At 54.8% G+C, this 20,939-nt stretch overlaps 2 protein-coding genes across 2 annotated transcripts in view; one reads left to right on the top strand and one right to left on the bottom strand.

Annotated features, from left to right (window-relative positions):
- The window catches only part of HK1 (hexokinase 1), a 62,274-nt gene extending 55,758 nt beyond the window's left edge, over window positions 1-6,516 (top strand). Inside the window, exons 15-18 of the mRNA XM_032841458.1 lie at window positions 709-892; window positions 2,668-2,823; window positions 3,635-3,868; window positions 5,621-6,516. Coding sequence (XP_032697349.1) covers window positions 709-892; window positions 2,668-2,823; window positions 3,635-3,868; window positions 5,621-5,765 — 719 coding nt within the window. The 3' untranslated portion in view covers window positions 5,766-6,516. The remainder of the gene's footprint in view (window positions 1-708; window positions 893-2,667; window positions 2,824-3,634; window positions 3,869-5,620) is intronic.
- A 1,693-nt stretch (window positions 6,517-8,209) lies between these two features.
- TACR2 (tachykinin receptor 2) lies at window positions 8,210-20,909 on the bottom strand. Its single transcript, XM_032843100.1, is given in 5 exon segments — window positions 8,210-8,426; window positions 10,678-10,874; window positions 12,117-12,270; window positions 15,908-16,102; window positions 20,295-20,909. Coding segments are annotated over 5 exon segments (1,155 nt in total). The 5' UTR covers window positions 20,687-20,909.
- Window positions 20,910-20,939: the final 30 nt, after the last annotated feature.

The raw sequence follows: 20,939 nt of genomic DNA, 5'->3' as shown, positions 1-20,939 counted from the left end.
CATGACCACATTCGATCCGTGAGGATGAGCGGACATCCATGCTGTGATGGTAGACAGCCCCAGTGTATTTATTTTATAGATATGCGTGAGTGTATGCAGTTGTGTGTGCGTGTGTGCATGTGTGGAGAGAAATATTCTCCCAATCTGAATGCTGCCTAAACTTTTGCCATTGAAGACCTTGTCCTTTTTTTTTTTTTTTTAAAGATTTTATTTATTTGACAGAGGGAGAGAGAGCACAAGTAGGCAAAGCAACAGGCAGGGTGGGGGTTGGGGGAAGCAGGCTCCCTGCTGAGCAGAGAGCCTGGTGCAGGGCTCGATCCCAGGACCCTGAGATCATGACCTGAGCCGAAAGCAGAGGCTTAACCCACTTAACCCACTGAGCCACTCAGGCACCCTGAAGACCTTGTTCTTTGTTGTCACACCCTCTTCTGTTAAAATAAATGGAGCTCTGCCTAGGCAGGTAAACCCACGAGGTCCTTGATTCTCACGTCCTGGTTTCAAGTAAGTGAATCAGATGCTCTCTGGGTAGTTTAACTCTGACTCTCCTTCTATTTCAAGCTTTTCCTGGAAAACAGTAGGAAAACAAAGCTGTTGCTTTATTTGTCGCAAGAATGTACCGCCCTCTCCCTGGAGTCCTGGGCCCCAGGCCCTCCCAGCGACCCCAGGTCCGGGGGCCACGGCCGTTCACTGCCCCTTTGTGTGTTGCAGGGACTGGCAGCAATGCCTGTTACATGGAAGAAATGAAGAACGTCGAGATGCTGGAGGGGAATGAGGGGCGCATGTGTATCAACATGGAGTGGGGTGCCTTTGGGGACAACGGGTGTCTGGATGACATCAGAACGGTCTATGACAGGCTGGTGGACGAGTATTCTCTGAACGCTGGGAAGCAAAGGTAACTCTGCTTGGTGGCAGAGGACACATGGGGGCCCAGGACGGTGAGGGTGGAAGGCTGTGGTCTGCCTATTGAAATAGAAGAAGCTTCTAGTAGGAGTGGAGTCTGGTCACAGGCTTAGAGACTAGTCCCTCAGATTCCCTCCTGACCTTTGTTTTTGGCTCAAGGAGAGCAGAGAACCAGGAGGATGCCCCCCCCCAACCATGGAACACGTGGGCCCAGGTGGGTGTCCTGGCCAGGTGCTGCCTCTGCCCAGGAGTCTGCCCAGAGGACAGGGTGGCAGCGGCCACACCGCTTCCCTCAGTGACTGTGTTCATTCTGGAACATTCTGGTCTTTGCACTGCTCTATGTTTCTTCCCCATCAGATTAATAGAAGCCTCTTGGTCAGCAGGTTTTTGTTTTGTTTGGCGGAAGTAAAATGCACTTGACCTGCAGTTGTCAGAGGGCACAGTGAGTTAGGATGTGGCCGGTGGGGGCTTCTGTTCATTGTCCCCCAGCCCCCTGCATCTCCTCTTGGCAGTTTGGAGCCTGGGTCCGATGCCCTGTCTGAGATGTCAGTGTCTGTCCTCCCTACGGACAGGCCAAGGACTCCTTATCTGGGGCTCCCAGGACTCAGGCCATCCTCTGCTGTTGCCCAGATGGGTTGGTCCGAGCTGTGTCCCCAGGAGCAGGAAGAAGCACTGGGGTGGGGGTGGGGACAGGCAGCACCTCCCAAATGAGACTTGTCCTCCAGCCACTCTCAAGATCTTCGCCTTTTCCAGATACACCCATGCTGTTATTTACTCAATGGTTTTCTTTAAGTCAGCTTCTATTTTTTACTTAAATTTAAGGAAGGAGAACGAGGAGGAAACCAGGATTATTGTAAACAGATGATAATCTGCAGTGGCAGATGGTAGAGGGGTCAGAGCCCCATCGGCACCACACTGAGCTGGTGTCCTTGATGGTGTGAGGACGGGAGGGGAACTGATGACGATAGCACCATCTCATGGTTTGTTTTCCTTTGGAGCCCCTGAAATCCTCTGGAGGGTCCAGTGGACTCTTCCCAGCTTGGGGACACTGGGACTTGAGCACACGAGGGCAGGAGACAGGAGCCACAGGAACAGGTTGCCCTCAGGAGCATGGCAGCTGCCTCAACCCTCCAGCCTGGGTGGCTTCCTCCCTGTTCTGAGGGCTTGACCAGCACTCTGGGCTTTTTCAAAACCTTCCAGAAATTTAGTGGGAACTTTCCCCTCATTGTCTTCTTGTCCCTTTAAGACTCAGACCGGTTGTTTGCTTATTCTGCAGATAATTTATTGAGCACTTGACTGAGAGCCTAGCACTGCATCTGTGCTAGACCCTGGGCCCCAAAGCTGAGCGGGACACGGGTTCTGGCCTCTCGGGGCTTCTGCGGCAGGGCCAAGAGAGGCGGTGACCCTGTGTGCCTTGTGACGGGAAGGGACGATGTGTGGGAGCCTGAGAGGGGCAGATAGAACCCAGTCGGGGGGCAGGAGGACAGGCCTCTTGGAGGAGAGTTTGGAGCTGAGAGCAGGAGTGGGGTTCTGTCAGACAGAGGCAGGAGGGAGATGGTTCAGCAATTAGACAGCAGCCCTGGTGATTCCGGTTCCGAGCCTGGGGAGGGTTGAGGCCCCCTCAGCCCTTCCTGGCCTCCCTCTGCCTCCGCTGAGCACAGTGCTGGGTGTGTGGGCTGGTGATGCTCCTGGAGGGGCAGGAAAGCACCCGAGGCTGCTGGGAGACCAGAGGCGGCCCCTAGACAGCAGCCCCTGCCTGTGTTTCAGGTACGAGAAGATGATTAGCGGTATGTACCTGGGGGAGATCGTCCGTAACATCCTGATTGACTTCACCAAGAAGGGCTTCCTCTTCCGAGGGCAGATCTCTGAGACACTCAAGACCCGGGGCATCTTTCAGACCAAATATCTCTCCCAGATTGAGAGGTGAGCGATGGGGGGGTGGGTGTCCCCGCTGTTAGAGGCCCACATGGCCGGGCCCAGGGTAGGCGGGGCCGGGGGGGATTTGTGATGAGCGTGGAGGCCCCTCACAGGATGTTTTGTCATGTGTGAGGACTTCCTCCTTCCTCTGGAGTAGTAGACCCTGAGCAGCCATATAATTTTATTATAACGATTTTCCTTTTCTTCACTCGGAGCATTATGTATGTTTGTTGGAAGTCAGGCGAGTAAGCTGTAGGACTCCGTGTCAGGGTGAAGCTCCTCACAGATACTTGTGTCGAGGGGGCTGAGCCCAGTACAGCCAAGAGCCACAGGTCTGGTCCTGCCCGCGTTCATCTGAAAGGCAGCCCGGAACCGGGCCGTTTGCTCACACAGGAAGTGTGCCCCATGGCGGGTGGGTCACTTCATCCTATGTTCTTGTGTGCATGGACCGCCCCCTCCCTGCCTCTGCCCTTGTCCCTGGTGGCCCGTGAGAGCAGGTGCAGGGCGCTCTGCATAAGCAAAAGCCACCTTGTTCTTAGAATGGTTGCAGAAGCTGCGGTACCTGGCCGGCTCAGCGTGCAGCTCTTGATCTCAGGGTTGTGAGTTCGAGCCCCGTGCTGGGTATAGAGGTCACTTAAAAAAATTAACTTAAAAAATAAATAATAAAACTAAACAAGTAAATGTTTTGGAGGAAGGAAGCCCCCACAGCCCTCCTCATGCTAAGTACAGTGGTTTGCAGCTGGTCTCCTGGTGCGGGCTCCCAGGCCACTCTGCAGGGCCCTGCATCATCCAGCCTTCTGGCTTTTGTCCACCGCAGTGACCGATTAGCGCTGCTCCAGGTCCGGGCCATTCTCCAGCAGCTGGGCCTGAACAGCACCTGCGACGACAGTATCCTGGTCAAGACTGTGTGCGGGGTGGTGTCCAAGAGGGCCGCGCAGCTGTGTGGGGCGGGCATGGCTGCCGTGGTGGATAAGATCCGTGAGAACAGAGGGCTGGACCACCTCAACGTGACTGTGGGCGTGGACGGAACGCTCTACAAGCTTCATCCACAGTGAGTGGGGCCTCTGCTTGGGTAGTCAGGGCGTCCTGTGCTGCTGAGGTCCCTTGATGGGTTATGGGCCCCTAGGATGTAAGTCCCCCCCGCCCCCTGGGGACAGTTCCTCACCAGGACACAGGCGACCCAAGGCTGTGCATTCAGGGACCGGGCCTTGTCTGGTAGCAGCTGACGAGTGGCTCCGAAGCTTGTTTTTGTTGTTTTTTTTTTAAGATTTTATTTATTTGACAGAGAGAGATCACAAGTAGGCAGCGAGGCAGGCAGAGGGGGAGGGGAAGCAGGCTCCCTGCTGAGCAGAGAGCCTGATGTGGGGCTTGATCCCAGGACCCCGGGATCACGACCTGAGCCGAAGGCAGAGGCTTAACCCACTGAGCCACCCAGGCGCCCTGAGTGGCTCCAAAGTTTAACTGAGATCTTTGGAGAGGAGTGGCTTTGCTTGGTTCAGCTTACACTGGTGGCATAGATTTCCCTCTCCCCACTTCTCCTGTGACCCCCCTCAGGTCAGGCAGCATCAGAGGGGAGGGTGGGTGTGGCCTTACCCATCGGCCTGGGTAGCTGTAGCCCGGCCAGGAGGCTGAATTTGGTAAGTGGGGAGAGGCAGTGGGGGTGGAGGGAGGAGGTCTTGTTCACCTGCTAGATCAGTTTCTCAAGAGGCTTGCAAGGCAGGAAGAGGAGCGGGGAGGTGCCTCCTTATGGTCAAGGGTCTGACACTCTGTACTCGGCCCCGCCTGCTCTTTGATTGACCACATATCCCAAAGCTTGGCTCTTCTGAATGGAGTGACCCTACTATTGTCTAAACTGCGGTGCTTTTGCCAGTGAAGAGACTGCCGCTACTAACTACACTGGGACCGTCCCTGGTAATTGGGGCCATAATGTCACTCTCCTTAAAAGCAGCCTCACCCAAACCAACGTGGGCATATGCTGTTTATTAGCTCATGGCCGTGGCTGGGGAGAGAGCCAACTGCTCTGTCTGCCCCTCCACCTTCACAGCTATCCTCTGTGTCCCCTGGGGCAGCACACCGGTGGGGCTTAGAGCTAGGTTTTGGAGCCATACGCTTTTGGCTGTGATCCCCACACCATCATTTGGAAGCCATGCTCAAGTGCCCCATGGCCAGGTGCCCTTGTCCTCATGGCTGATGGCCACGGGCAGGGCTGGAAGGTCGTATAGAAGTGTTGGGGGGAGGCCCTTGCAGGGCTCCGACAGCAGGCAGGCAGGCCCACCCTTGAGAGCTCCATTGGTCTTTGCTGCTTCAGCCTAGCCGTGTCTTACTGCCCAAAACTGTGTGGGAACCCAGAGTCACCTGTCATTGAGGGTCTCTGTCACTGGGGGCCTGCCGCTCTTGGCTTGGAGGCCAGGTGTTGGGCCATGGACAGTGATGGGCTGGGGACCTCGAGGGGCCACAGCTGAACTGACCCAGCGCTGGGCCACACGCAGGCGCTGGCACCCTTCTCCGTATCCTGTTCCCCAGATGCCTTGGGCTTGGGGGATGGCTGTGTCTGAGCACATTATTCCTGGCCTGGCCCTGATGGGCCTTCTAGTCCACTTCTGTTTGGATTCTCAGCTGTTCCTCCCTGCTGGAAACTGAGGTTGTAGCATCAGGGCAGATCCAGTGTCCCCCAAACCCTTCTCTAGAAGCCCCTCCCATCTCGATTGTCCCCCGTCATTAGGGTCCTGAGGCATCCTCACGTGGGCCCGTCATGTCTACGCATCTTCTCCACTTACCCTCCTCTGTGTGTTTTCTCTCTCAGCTTCTCCAGAATCATGTACCAAACCGTGAAGGAACTGTCACCAAAATGTAATGTGTCCTTCCTCCTGTCCGAAGACGGGAGCGGCAAGGGGGCTGCCCTCATCACGGCAGTGGGCGTCCGGCTCCGGGAAGAAACGAGCAGCTAAGGGTCCCAGTCCCCCGGCCTGCTGCCCCTCCGGCACGTCTCTCTTCGGGCGGCCACCCCTGTCCCTCCCAGCGAGCTGGGCCGGGAGCCGCCGGTGCCAGAGCCCGCCATCGCCGCGTTGGGGAGGGGACACAAGCCAACTAAGGCGCATAACGTAGGGTACAAAATAGAGCGTGTGCTATTGATAATCTCTCCCCACTCCGGCCCCCTCCTCACCCGCCCTGCCACTCTGCATGATCTGATTTCAGCCCGGTCGTCTGCTCCCCACGTGTGAAGTTTAGTGGCGCCCATTTCCGGTTTCTGCATTCGTCCGACAGTTATTTATTGGCCCAAGATGAAAAGTCATGCCATCTGACAGGCCTTCTGGGCCTCCGCAGCCCGTCCTTGGGGACTCATACCCCGTGTGAAATGTATTCTCACCAGCAGACACTGCCGGGACTCCTCCTCCCAGGGGCATCTGAGCGGCTTCCTCCTGTCCCAGCCCCCACTGCTGTCTGGCGTCCCGAGGTTCCCATCGAGACGTGTCCATGCCACTGAATCGTATGTCCGTGGAATTGGTCAGAGCCACGTTGTGACAGTCTTGCCTTCTGTCTGTCTTGGGGGTGGGAGGGGAGGTGGGCAGTTCTGCGGGAAAGTGTCTTGTCTCCATTTGGATAAAAGGAACGAAACCAACAAACAGTGCCCTCATTGGAATTCCCCATTGCTTTTGTGAGCCATGTTGTATGACCTAGTAAACTTTGTACCAATTCAAAGACCCTGAGTGATGCTTGCTGGCTGGAGGTGGGGAGGCCATGCGGGGATGCCAAGAAAACTGAGCCCTGGGGATCCTAGGTTGCGGGGGCAGGGGGAGTGCTTCAGCCCCTGGCCTTCGCTGAGTACTGTAACTTCTCTGTTCTCTGCAGAGTGTCACCGAGCTAGTGTCTGCCCTTGTTTTCCAGCCCCCGCCTGGCTAGTTCCCTGCTGTAGCCCCCGGGTCCCACCCCGCACCTTTAAGAAGGTAAAGTGGTGGGAGGTCTCTGGGCTCCCAGGGGCTGTTTGGATTTAATGAGAGGAGAGTGGGCACTGGCTATCCCCAGGTAGACCCCACCCTTCATCACCTTCTGTCAACTCCCAAGGGACCAGAGGGTGTAGACCCCTGCTCTAAGGCAGATGAAGTCTCAGGCAGTCCAGGGAGCAGGTTGTCTGCACTGTCCTCCTCTCCCCTTCGAATGAATCCCTTCTGTAGGAAACCGTGCCTCCCCTGACCCTTTTGTCCCTCTCCCACCTTAACCTTGAGGCTGCCATTCCACCCCACAGCCCGCCAGTGGATCCCACATCGGCCCACTTCCCATGCCCTGTGTGGTTTAAGGCCAGAGTCCCTTTATTGGGCACCGTGATCTCTGGGGGGGTGCCTAGCATTAAACTCTCTTGCTGTGCATTTACGGTGTCACGTGGTTCTTCTGGAGGGGCAATGGGGCATGCGAGGTGAGGCAGCAAGTGGGGAGAAGTGTGTCTTTGGGGTGCACCGCGCCAGGCCTGGAGCTCTGCTGGAGTCGCTTCCTGCCCGCCACCTTGCTGCTGGAGTGAGGGTGACCAATGCTGCTTGCGCCCTGGAGGCATCTGTGTAGCATGGCTGACTTGGGGGCGATAATATGCACGCCTGCTGGTTCTTCAGCACTGCACGCTAGTTTACAGGCCTCACTTCAGTCTTCCTCACAGCATCCCTCTGAGGCAGTTCTGCCCCTGGGAGTAGAAGGGGCGGAGAGTCAGAGTGACTTGTCCCAGGCAACACAGCCAAGACTCCTTTTGACTCTTTCTCCACCATCTACACTGAGCTGGGTCTGAGTTCAGATGCCGACGCAGAGAAGCCCCAGGTCAACTCACAGCTTTCCAAAAATAAGCCGCTCCCTCCCCGTGTCTTTGGCCTGATAATAAATCAGTATCATGGCTGAGGGCTGTCCACAGCTGTGTTCTGTTTGGTTTAACCAATAGTTATACAAATGTGAGCCAAATGTAACAAGTCTGGAAGTCTCACAGATTTGGATTTCTGGTATGTCTGGAAGGATCCGGAAGATCTGGCAACAGTGGGTGCCCATTACCTCATGACAACCTTTGTCCAGAGCTGGTCAGCTGCTGTCCCCTTTAGATGCATATGCCCTCCACTTTGCACTGTTCCCTGTTACCCTCGCGCTGGAAGTCACTCCTTGAGTTGTATGCCCCAGGAAGGCATCTGAGCTTGTGACTCCTGGATTAGATAACTGTTCGCTCACACTGTCTTCCTGGACTGTTACTGGCTCATGTGAAGCCCCATCAGAGAGGGGCCTGGGCCCTCTTGGAGTTCGCATCTACTGCGCTCCTGGCTCCATCTTGTTTTTCCGCTGCTGTACTGAAGGCTGGAGGATGGGTAGGCTTTCAGATCTGGACCTCTCCACTGGCTACTTTTCCACGGGTGCCAGGCACAAGGCTTCAGGGTTCAGCAGGCACCCCATGTTGGGGACCCCTGGCCTGCCCATTGGTAGCCTAAGAGGGGGCAGTATCCCCAGCCATGAAAAAAGTCTCTTTAGTGTGACACCGGTTGGCCCTCATAGAAAGGGATGGAGTGTGGGTCAGCTCAAGCTTATCCTCCTTAATTGGTGTGACCCATGGGCAGCAGCGGAAAGCAAGCCGGAATCCAGAGCGAAACCTAGGAGACAGGGGGTTACCTTGAGCAGAGGGGTGAGGGGGACAGTCTGGGAACTTCCCCCACCTCCAGGAGCCAATCTCCCCTCCAGAGGAAAGTCATCCTCTCACCCCTGTCTGTCATTGTTCACTGTTCCTGAGTGGATTTGAGTTTTGGAAATGCCCAGAAAGAATCTGGAGCTAAATCTAATGAGTGAAGTGGGTGATTAAGCCTAATTAGACCATTTGTTATCACAGACAGAAAGAAACCAAATACAACTTAAATAACAGATTTTCTTGTTTGACTTGTTCCTTGGCTTCTAAAGGAGTATTCTAGAGGCTCAAGAAGTTTGAGCTTTGGCCGTCTTGGGCAGAGTAAGGATGCTTTCCCAAGGGGGCTGCTTTGAGGGAAATCATGCACAGGGAACGACTACATTTTGGTATATTTGCTTAAAAAAATAGCTCTCCCCATGGCCGGACTAAAGGTAAATTAGAAGGGGAGGCAGATGGCAGTGGAGGAAGTGGCCTGGGAGAAACAGAACACTGGCTTGTCAGAGAGGAGCAGAGATCAATGGGACCCTTGGTGACAGCCACTTGACTGTTCCCAGGGGACAGAAGCTCCATGTTCCAGACTAGCAGCCCTGACTTTGGTTCCTCACTTTGCAGCTCTGCAAGATTCCATGGTGCGGCCCAACAAATGCCTCTCTTGTGGGTGCTTCACGGCCTCTGCTGTTCCCTCTGCTGTATGCCTTTCCCTACACAGCTGCAGGGCCCACTCAATCCTCATCTGTGCTCAAAAGAATCCTCAAGAAGGCCAACCCTGGCCATGCTATAAAAGTGCTTCCCCTGTGCCGCCTCCTTCCCCAGCACCTCCTGTCCTCCCATCCCCAGCTCTGGTGTTCCTTTTTTCCATAGAACTTATGCCTAATACACTGTGTGGTTCATCCACTTGGTGGATTCTGGAATTATTTCACAGACTCTCAGACTCTCAGGGACTGCATCACTGGGTAACGGGAGAGAGCCCATGCACATCCAGGGAGTGCTGGGGGCCCCTCCCTGATTATGCCAGTTCCTGGGTCCAAGTTCTCCTAGAAACTACATCAAGAGAAAGGTGTGATGTGGGGTCAAGTTTACAGGCCTTGGAGATTCATGGAATCCTGGTTCCACTGCTTGCCGTATGAGTTTAGGAGTGTTCCTTTCTGGGGCTCAGTTTCCTCAACTATAAAAAGGGATAACACCTCCCTTCCTCCTATCATCTTACCTCTCAGGAAACAATGGAAGGTTCTAGCACACATTAAACACTCAAAAAAAAAAAAAAATCACAATTCTCTCACTTCCTCCTGGCCTGGCCCAGGTGGCTGGAATATCTGGGCAACAAAGATCCTAACGGCATGATGAGTGGCCTGGACATGTGGGCAGGCAGGTGATAAAAGGCTTGAACACAGAGGCCCACGGCCAACCTTATCCACATGGCTGTCTTGTAGAGACCAGGACTGTGTCCACCTCTGATCTCCTCTAACCTGACCCCCCTTTGGGTTTCCTGAAGCCTTCCACCTCTTCAGGTGCCCCAGAGCAAATGCCAGCCCCTCTGGGGGTGGGGGAATGCTGATTCTCCAGAAGTATGGGGCTGGGACAACCAGGTGTGTCTGAGGAGTGACAGCTTGGTTCCTTCTTCCCTGACTGTCTCTGCCAAGGTCACACTCCTCAGCTGTCCCAGAAATCCCCCTGGCAGCAGGAAATGCCCTCTGATCTCCTGAGGAAGCAACCTGCTCCCTCACCAATCCGTTCCCCCCCCCCCCACCCTGAGTGCTTCATACTGCCGGGGCTGGTGCAGGTCACCTGGCTCAAGGAAACGTCTCATTGTGGGAAGGTCTTAAACATGTCAGGACAGAAGAAGTCCCGCCCTCCTTTACCAGGCTCCTTCCTTTCTCCCTCTTTGTCTGTCCTATGGACTCTCTTTGACCCTGTTCCTCGCTCCATCTCTCTGTCCCTCCCTTCTCTCTTCTCCTGGCCCCAGATGTAGGCCCTGGAGAGAGGGCAGGAGCAGATGCATGGTGACAGCTATGGCCTGGGCAACGGGACAAGGCTTTGGGGAGGAGGAGGGGGCTCGAGCTGGGCCCCCGACGGGAGTGAGGATTGTGCTGTGGGCTCAGTATGAGGACAGCAACCCACGCGGGGGTGGAGGGCACAGGCTCACGCTGTGCCAGGGAGCCCAGCTGGGGCCAGGCTTCGGGTCCCTGAGGGCCGAGGAGAGGGGGGCTGGGATGAGGGCTCACCTGTGGTTGAGGCAACAGTAAATGATGGGATTGTACATGGTGGAGCTCATGGCCAGCCAGAAGAGTGCCAGGTACACCTGCTGGATGAACTTGTGGTAGTAGATGTCCTCTTGGAAGCTGCCCAGGATGAAGTACAAGTGGTAGGGAAGCCAGCAGATAGCAAACGTCACCACCACCAGCACCATGGTCTTCACGAACTGGTCCGGGAGAGGCTCAGGTCACACCTCAGCCTGGAAGCAGCACCCCCTCCAACCTCCAAGAGTGGCGGCAGGACGCCCCTCATCCCTGGGAAGCCCTCAGTCTCCTGGAGCATTCACGGTCTTGATCCCTGGGCCCTACACCTCTGCCCGAACTGTTGTTCTTTCTTTCACATCCTTACTCCTTGAAGCCCAGCTTGGGGCCGCCTCATCTAGCTGGTGTCCCAGACTCCTTCCCTCAGAGCAGCTCCCCTCCCTGCAGAGTGGGTGAGCTCCTAACCCAATCCTTGGGGGATCCCCTATGCCAGCTATGGTTCTCAGGTGCCCCTCTCTCCGTCTGTCATAGCCCTTCTATCCATAGGTAGTAAGACTCTTGTTGGGCATCCCAGCCTCTGCCCAGGAGCCAGTTCCCTGACCTTTCCCCACTCAAGCCTGGTGTCTGCAGGCCCTCTGGAGCGTGGCCCAGTGCGCCGTGAGGAATGGAGGGCAAGCCAGTGATGGCAAGTGGAGACCAGTTCATCGTGAGGAGGGACACTCAGATGGTGTCCCATGTCTGCCTACTTCCCTGATTTGCCTTATGAAAAATGCCCAGTAGCAGACGTGAAGCCAAGACGGGAACCTCATACTTGAGATTAACCATTACCTTCCCTGGACTCCTAACAGGAAGGGCACGGCAAAGATAAGCTTCCCCGAGAAGAGAGTAGAGGAGGTCTGAATCATAGAATGCTCTATCGGGACCCTTGGAGGGCCCCAGTGGCCGGGAGGAGGGAGGACACTGGCACTTGGGTTGGAAATCGAAGGCAGACTGCGTGCAGCTGGACTCCACGGATGGGAGGTATGCATTCCAGCATTTGAGAATTCTCTTGTGATTCTATACGGAAGCCTCCCGGAGTTCCGTGGGGCTTCTTAAATTCAACATTCCAATTACGCAACTTGTCTAAGATTTTGAGATTCAGTCATTCTAAGATTCTTGAGAGTACCTGCAATTCTGTGGGGCTTTAGGATTCTCAAAACATTCTGGGGGAGTTCCTTCAATTTCGCATTTGGCCAAGGGCTAAAGTGTGTCCTCCTGGGAAGGACTAACTCAGGCTCTGGCAGGGGCTTGGCACTGGGGCAAGTTAGGATGGATCCTGTCCTCAAGGGCACCGCCAGAGGGGCGGGCTCCGAGCCCCGAAGGGCGGTGCCCTGAGGCGGGCCCCGGACTGACCCCGCCCCCCTCCGAGCCCCGCCCCCGGCGCGCACCTTCCTCTTGGCCCGCAGGTGGCGCAGGCCGGCGCCGTGCATTTGGTGCTTGGGAACCTCGCGTCTCCAGAGCTTGAGGCCGATGACACTGTAGGTGAGGAGCATCACCACGAGAGGCAGCACGTAGATAAGGACGATCACCGTGAGGTGGTACCTGGAGGGAAAGGCTAGGGCCTGGGCACGGGACGGCCAGGGAGCGACTTCTGCATCCGCCAGCGCTCAGTTTCCCTGTCCCCGCTCGCGCCCCTGAGCCAACTCTGGCCGGCCACCCCGGGCCACCTCCAAAGGCCTTGATTTAACATAAGGGGAGAGGGGAGACAACATTGGCTAGCATATATGCCCAAAGAGGGCTTCGCCTGCTGCAAAAGGGACACCGGCTTTATCTGTGTGATCCTCCAGGTGACAGACAAATACTACCGAAAAAGGAAATAAATAGGAATGAAAAAGTTAACCAAATAGTACATTTGTTTAACATTTAAAATGCCATTAAACACAAAGGAGGAAGTAAAATTACTAATTTCATTCTCACCAATATTAACAATTTGGAATATTTTCTTCCCGAGTCATATGTGTGTATGGATCTATGTACATATGCATTAGATAGATTCTATATGCAATACATAGATTGCTGCGTCTGCCTGGAGAGGTAGATTTTCTGGAGCTGATACAGTTCCATCCCCTGCCGATATCCTTATCAGGGAACAGGCCAGGGGCAAGAGTTCCGGGCCGCACAGGTTATGGGTCCTCTCTTCCTGCCCATCAGCATTTGGTTGGGGACACAGCTCACAGCTGCAGGCTTTCTCTCACACCACCTCAGAGCAAGAGCCCAGATCACACTGCCAGTCACTCATCTAGTCCCTGTGGAGGACACCTTGGGCTGTGTGGAGCAGTTTCGTTTCCTTTTGGAAAGACAGTATAAAGGAGATGTGTGCTGCCCATTCTGGTTTCTGGGAGATGCTGCAGCAGGGAGACCTCGAGAATGGGCCTGAGACCTGTGGCCCTGTCACATGGCCTTTTTCTAGGAGGGCTGAAGTGTTCCTAAGGCCCCATGATCAGTGTGCCAGACTTGCTGGGCCCCTTTTTCAGAGGAGCTGCCACTCAGAGAGGCGGGGAGCAGGGGGCTCCAGCAAATGTCTTCCCTAAAGCCTGGGTTGAGAATTCTGTTTGCTTGCTCTTTGGGCAAGTATGCTAATTACAAAAGGCTTGTGGGCAGGGGTGCCCCTAGATGTCCAGATCCTCATCTAGTCTGGCTGTGGAGCAGGGAAGGGCAGTGAATGTGAGACCTCCCTCACTTTATTGTAAGGTCACAGAGTGTCTGAGCTAGATAGACCTTGAGGATCAGCAGGGCCACCTGCCTCAGTGTCCGGAGGGGGAAACTGAGGCTCAGAGAGGTGCAGAGTGTCTGTGACATATGAAACAGCTCCTGAGATTTAATCAACACTTAAAGGATTTCCCTATCACTGAAGGCCAGCCAGCTCTGTGAAGTCAGAACTGAGTTCTCATTCAGGCTCTCACTTCAAAGTGTGACTTCAAGGTGCGCCTGGGTGTCTCAGTCAGTTAAGCGGCAACTTTTGGCTCCGATCATGATCTCAGGGTCCTGGCTTCTCGCTCAGTGGGGAGGGTGCTTCTCCCCTGCCTACGGTTCCCCCTGCTTGTGCTTGCTCTCTTCCTCTCTCTCTCTATCTCTCTGTCAAATAAATAAAAATCTTTATTAAAAAAAAAAAGTGTGACCTCAGGCAAGTCTGACCTGTCCCTTGGTCTCAGTTTCCCCATTTGTAAAACAAGGAGGTAATCACTAAGATCCTTCCCAAGTATGAGTGACATTCTTTCCTTGGGACATGGTTCAGTATAGGAATTCACTCTGGGCCAGGTTCCTACGCAGAAATGAGCACCAAGGGGCCCTGGGGATCATCTGGGGTCCGCCACAAATCAGGACTGCCTCCTCTCAGAGCCTGGGCTTTTTTGTATTTTGATTTTGGGGGTCTATGTGCGTTTTCCTGGACAGGGCGTTTGTAATTTCATCAGATGCCTACACACCCAGGATGGGAGATTGTGAGGATGCAGCCCCCTTCCAAATCTCAGAAGCGCCTCCACCAAAAACACATTTGCACACATAAAACCAGGCTTTCCCCATACCCTCGCAGAATTCTAGGTAACACCGAAGTATCGCCTTCCTAGCTCAACGTCTGCCCTCCTGTTTTCCCTTGGTGCCTGAATCAGGGTTGGAACTCACCATCCCCGCAAAGCTGGTGCGGGGGTCCCCAGAGTTATTTATTACTGATCCCCCTCTCAGGGAGAAAGGCATGTAATAAGGTGGAGAAACACTGCCCCCCAGCGGTCATCCATAAAATACTCTGCTCTCCACCCCTCCCCGAGCCTTCCCTACAAGGCCACTAGCCTTGGAGCGACCAGACCTTCGGAGCAGGGTGGGGTGCAGAGGGAGGGCAGAAACCCGGCAGGGCCCGCCCTCGAAACTCATCAGTCCCCAGGAACGGGCTTCTCTGGCTTCTTCCGTAGCACTGAAGGCCACGCAGCGGGGCCCTCTTCTGGCCGGTGCTCCGGAGAGACGGAGCCGGTGTCGGGGGTGGGGGAGTGTGTGTGAGGGGGATGTTGGGGGAGGGGTGTTCAAGAAGGCTGGGCCTGTGTTGTTGCGGTGACCTGGCCTCATGGCGCCCACAGCAGGCACATCCTCCGGCCTCTGGCGGCTGGGCCTCTGTTGGGCGAAATCGGCCACCTCCAGGTTCGCTCTCATTTGTCCCCTGCTTAAACTACCACATACTGGGTGCCCGTTCGGGGCCAGGCGCGGCGCTATCGGCTCAGCGGCCTGGCTCATGCTCGCAGCAGCCCCCAGCGAGTGGTCTTAGGAATCCCCACGTGAGAGGGGGGCCAAAGTGACTACGAAGGGTCCTCCAGCCAGCAGGAGACAGAGCAGGACTCCCAACGACTGCCTTCCAAACCTCAACCAATTCTTCACCCTCTGCTAAATGACCTAGCCGCACGCCTGGGGCATCCGGAAGCCAGAACGTAGCAAACCGAGGCTCGGAGAGGAAAGGACTTACCCAGGGTCGCACGGTGGCCAGCCCAGGTCTGAGTTCTTCTGCCTGGTCCTCAGCGGGAGACAGGCACAGGCAGCTTCCAGAAAACACCTGCCCTTTCCGCCTCAATACGCTGACCCTCTGTGGCCCCAGCATGTACACAAATGCCCTCCCCCAAACACACCCCCTACACACATTTCCACACACCTGTGAGCACACCCACTTCCACGGACATGCTCCTGGACCCTCTCTCACACACACGCACACACACGTGGGTGCATCCTGGCCGCTCAGTAGTGCCATATGCATACCCTCACCTAAGGACGTCCCTGTCCTTATCTGAGTGGCGGGGTGGTGCAGAAGGGGGGGGGGGCTCCAAAATGGCTCTGCCCAGATTGAAGCCCTTGCATCACCACCTTCCAGCTGTGGGACCGTGGGCGCATTACTTGGTTTCTAGTGCTTCGTTTTACTCATCTGAAAAATGGGAACCATAAGACCTGCGTGCCCCATAGTGTTAGGAGAATTGATTGGCTTCGTGTGTGTAAAGCCTGACTCTCAGGAAGGGCTAAGTGTCACTTGGTGTACGCATGGACTCACATAATCCCAAACACCCTCAAAAACGCACGAGCACCCCCAAGTGCATATGCACAAGCACGAACATTCTCAAGCCTATGCACCTGCACATACACATGCACACAGACGTGTACACACACACACACACACACACACTCATGCTCCCCACCCCTCAGGCCTTACAAAAGGAGCGTCTTGCGGCCGTTGTCCTCCGGCCAGACCACGACACACTTGGTGGCGCCTCGGTCCATGGTGATGGTGGAGTAGAAGCACTGGGGGAAAGCGAGGGCCAGGGCCAGGAGCCAGATGCCGGCGATCACCGCTCTGGTGCCCAGGGCCGAGAGCCGTGGCTGGAAGGGGTGGACAATGGCCACGTACCTATGAGCAGAGGGCTGTGTGAGCTATGGGCATCCTCCCATCAGAGCAACCCCCATCCCCTTCTCCAGAACCCCGTACCCCCACTCCCCTCCACCCCCCACCACTGCTGGGGACTTGCAGTAGAGCTACCCAGGCTGGTGACTCTCCCACAGCCCTAGCCCCTGAAACCCCAGCCCAGGCCCACCTCACTGCCTCCCTCTGACACGAGAGAGTTGTGTGGCCACACTGAAAGTCCTCTCAGGACATTTGCCTGAAGCTCAGCCCCGCTTGTGCTCAGAGACCTCAGCAGAAGCAGGCAGTCTCCCGGACAAAGCCCAAACCAGCATCGCCCGGCTTTCTGTGGTGGTGGACATGCTCTCTGTATGCCTGGTCCTGTGCAGAAGTCAGTAACCACACGTGGCTATGAACCCCAGAAGCGTGACTAATACAACTGAGGAACTGAATTTTAAATGTTCATTAATTTAAATGTAAATAGGCACATATGGCTCTAGTTACAATATCAGACAGAGCAGGTCCAAACCTTCAAACTCAGCATTCAAGGCCCTCTGCACATGGCCAATGCACTTTCCAGCCCCCTCTCATTGTTCCAGCACCTTCCCTGGCTCTCTCTGGTTAGGTAATAGCCCTGCTTGTGGGACCTGCGGGGGTGGGGAGCAGCATTTCTTCCCCCTCTGCCTGGAATTTCTCCTTTCATTCTGGATTCATTAAAGTCCAAGTGAAAGGCCACCTCTTCCAAGAAGTCGGCCAGAAGCAGCTTGTCTTCTCAGCCCCTGCCTCTCTCCGGGGGAACCTGCAGGGATCTGGGTTGCCGTTTGGCACCCTGCTGCCTGGTGGCTGAGTATCTCAGGCAAGGGTCACTCTCTCCCTTTCTTGCACCGGGAGACAGAGGCTTCAAGAAAAGGAAGAACGAGCTTGGAAGAGGCAGCACTGGCTCTGAACTGAGTTGCGTGGCTTGCCTCTGCCCCCAGGACCTCTGAAGCCACTGTGGGAATGTTCTGCAGTCTCGTGGAGAGCTGGGGTAGCCGCCTGCTTCCCAGCTCAAAGCACCTGAAGAGCTCTATCCATCAAAGACCCAGGACACGACCTGTGCCCCCATACGGCTTTAGTTGCTGCCTTGGAAGAGGAAGGGTTTGGGATTACATCAGGGCTCTCTTTGTGTCATGGACCTGTTGGCCATCCAATAAGGTCCATGGGCCCTCCACAGATTACGGTTTTTATAGGAATAGATTACACAAGATTAGAGAGACAACCAGCTATCCTAAAATACAGTTATCCAAACATGAAATAAGGGTGCCTGGGTGGCTCAGTCAGTTAAGCATCTGACTCCTGGTTTTGGCTCAGTTCATGATCTCAGGGTCGTGAGATCAAGCCCCATGTTGGGCTCTGCACTCAGTGCAGAGTTTGCTTCAGATTCTCTCTCCCTCTCCTTTCCTCTCTCTCTCTGTTTCTCAAATAAATAGAATCTTAACATATATATAAAATAGATTTGGGGCAAAGCAAAACGCACATTTCTTTATCAATCCACTAAACAACAAGATCTAGCAGGAGGTCTGGAACCCATGGTAATTTTTAAGTAGTGATGGTTATTGGTGATACTTGGAAATTTCTGCACAGCAGAGGTAGCTCTGATTTCTTTCGGTGACATTGTCCCAGGCACTGCTGGGGTCCCAGCAAAATGTGGTATACTGCCTCTGTTTATAATGGTGATTTTTAACTCCCACAGAAGCTCTTATCCCTTGGGATTTCTGTGCACAGTTCGTGGTCATGGGTAATGCGCGTCTGGGCTAGATGATTGTTGACCTTCTCCCGGAGACACTGACCTTCTCCCATTACTGTGGCTGGGCTTGGGGCCAGCTCCAGACCTCAGCAGCCTTGGACCCTGGATGAAGGTCTCAGCAGGGCAAGAGGAGAGGCCATTTTCCTCAGTGGTCCCCTCCCCACAGATAAGGCAGGTGACTAGTAGGTAAACTTCAGACTTGGGCTCCCTTGTTGTTCTAGGAAGTGAGATGGGAAGGAGGAGAGCTTTTCTTCTTACCCTGTTGGTGGAGGGGCAGGTCTGGGACTTTGGATTCATCCTGACTAAGCTACATTCCAACAGTAGAGTCTTAAACAAACCACCTGAGCCCCCTTGAGCTTCTCTTTCCTCATCTGTAAAGTGGGCAGACGGTCATTTGTGCACCTGTGGTTGGTGTGGAAGGGCAGCGAGATGTTTGAGAAAGGCTTGCAGACGTAGGGATTAGGGTGTGAAAGCATGGTTAGTCCCATGTATTTATTCCCTTTAAATCCACCAGAAGTGGCTTTCGTCCTGGATGATGCCTGGGCCTTCCTCTCTGGGATTGATCCAAACCTTGAGACGAGGCCTGGACAATCGGATGTCCTTGCCCTGCACAGGGCAGTTCACATCCTGGTTTTTTGGGGCACAAGAGGAGCACTGACTCCATGCGCCCTGAGCTTTTCCACACTGTCTCTTTGAGGATAGCCTTCCTTGGGGCTCCTCATGCACACCGGGCATGATCCTGCCATGGACCTTTGTTGCTCCCGTGCCCGCCCCCTGGAATGTTCTTTCCCCAGAGCTAATGGGGCTCACTCTCTCTCTCCCCTCCTCCTTCCATCTTTGCTCCAAACCTACCCCATAGAAGGGCCGATTCCATACCCTGTCTGGCCCTACGGCCTGCCCCCAGCCTAAGACACAGCCTGCCCTCTCGGGCCCCCTTGCCCTTCCCTGATATCTTCCCACAGCACTCATGACCTCAAAATACAACGTACCATTTCTTCATGCACTTATTGTTTAAATCCTTACCAGGCAAGTGCCTTTATCTGTTTATCTCCCTAATGCCCAGAACAGGATCCGTACACAGTGGGCATGGAACGTGGGAATGAAGAAATGAAAGGATACGTTTTCACTATTGCTACCCCGATCTCTGAACACCATCCTCTCTCATCCGGATTATTACCAGCAGCCTCCTGCTTGGTCTCCTGGCTCCCATCCCACCCTCTCCAGTCCGTGTGCCCCCCACTGCCCCTCACACCCCTTTAAAATGGAAGTTCCATGAGGCCTGCCTGATTTCCAGGACTATTTTTCCCACTGGTATATATCCCCCAGTGCCTGAAACAGAAGGAACACTCCAGTACTTGTCGAGTGAATGAAAAGGAAATATTAGTGGACTTGCAGAAACGTCCAGGGGGACTGAGGTGTTGCTGGTGGTGGGAGGGGTTGAGGTCGGATGAGGGACGTGCCCTTACTGAGAACAGAGAGCTCTGGGTTTTGGGCCCCTGGCCCTGTGCCCGCCTTGCTGGCAATCCTACTTGTCTTGATCCTCATGTCCCAGGTACAAACACAGAAGCGTGGCCCACACAAACGGTTTTCACACTTCTCTTTTCATTTTTAATTGATAGAAATCCATTTCTCAAATTTAGGAAAACTCCATAGAAAAACAGCCCAGAGCAGAGAAGCCAGCCATTACGTGTTGTTGGGCCACATGTTGGGGGGGCCGTGCAGACTGGGGGGGTAATGGGGGACAGTGGGGCTCATGCTGCCTCAAACCATCTGACAAGGGGTCTGTGTCTCTGAGGATCCCAGGTCCGTCCCATCTCCTACACGCACCTGGTGTCTTTCTGTGTCCCTTTTCATTTGCTGTCTGTCTCAACCGGACTCCCCCAGGGTCACACAGTCCCCTTCTAAGTCCAAACTGTGCCCTGCTGGCCCCAGCCAGCTTCGGAAGGACTGTACATGGTCCACGGATCCCTCAGCCCCCTGAGAACACCATTAGGAGAAAACTGGACCCATTATAATTATACGGTAACTGTATGCAATATTCAATTCCCCCATATCATCTACCTAGGAATAGGAAATCAATATAAACAATTTCCTTGTAATGAAAGACACCAAAAAAAAAGATCAGCTCCAGAGAAGAACATTCCAGAAGGTCCCTAAACACAGCCGCTCTCTCCCTATGGTCTTGAACAACCGTCCAGTACTAAGTTCTTCTTATGTCTAACCTTAGCTTTGCCTGCCTTGGCTCCACAGTCTCCCGTCTTCCAGAGGCATCCTCTTGGATCACAATGTGGCCGGGAGGCAATTCCCTGAGCTCTACTCTTAACTTGCTGTGTGACTGCAGGCACGTCACCAGCCCTGTCTGAGCCCCAACCAAGTGAGACCCTTTCCCCCAGCTCCCCCACGGCCCCCTCTTGCCTGTCAGCGGCGATAGCGGTCATGGAGTAGATGCTGACGAACATGGCCATGATGGGGAAGAGGTTCTGGAAGTAGCAGAAGGCACGGCCAAAATACCAGATGTTGTGGCTGGCATAGACGAAATTGAAGGGGGCGTTGAAGGTGGCCACGCACAGGTCAGCCAGGGCCAGGTTGACAATGAAGTAATTGGTGACTGTGCGCATTCTCTGATGGGCCAGAATGATCCAGATGACTGTGGCATTGCCCGTCACGGCCACCAACACCAGGGCCAGGTAGGCGGTGGCCCACAGTGCCAGCTGCCAGCTGGGCATGGAGAAGGCTGTGACGCCCGTGGTGTTGCTCTCAAGGCTGAACGAGATGTTGGCGTCAGTCACAATGACATGGGCTCCCATGGCTGCCCCTGGGTCTGGGACAAGTGGCTTGCCTCCTCGCTCCTCCTGAGCCCTGGTGCCCTGCCCGGATGTGCTACGGAAGAGAAATCCTCTTGGCTGTGGGAGTATGTGGGGGAGAGAGGAGTAAGTGCAAAGCCAGGCACTCGGGGAGACAGGGGTCACTCCCAAGCCTCAAGTGAAGACGAGCTGGGCTGAGCAGAGCATCGGGTCCAGAGCCATTCACCCTTCAGACTCCCATGTCCTGGCCAGACTT

This window comes from Lontra canadensis, unplaced genomic scaffold (assembly GCF_010015895.1).
Source record: "Lontra canadensis isolate GAN:19392208 unplaced genomic scaffold, GSC_riverotter_1.0 scaffold3, whole genome shotgun sequence".
Lineage (NCBI taxonomy): Eukaryota > Metazoa > Chordata > Mammalia > Carnivora > Mustelidae > Lontra > Lontra canadensis.
The sequence above is the reverse complement of the archived record's forward strand: the minus strand, read 5'-3'. Positions and strand labels throughout refer to the sequence as shown.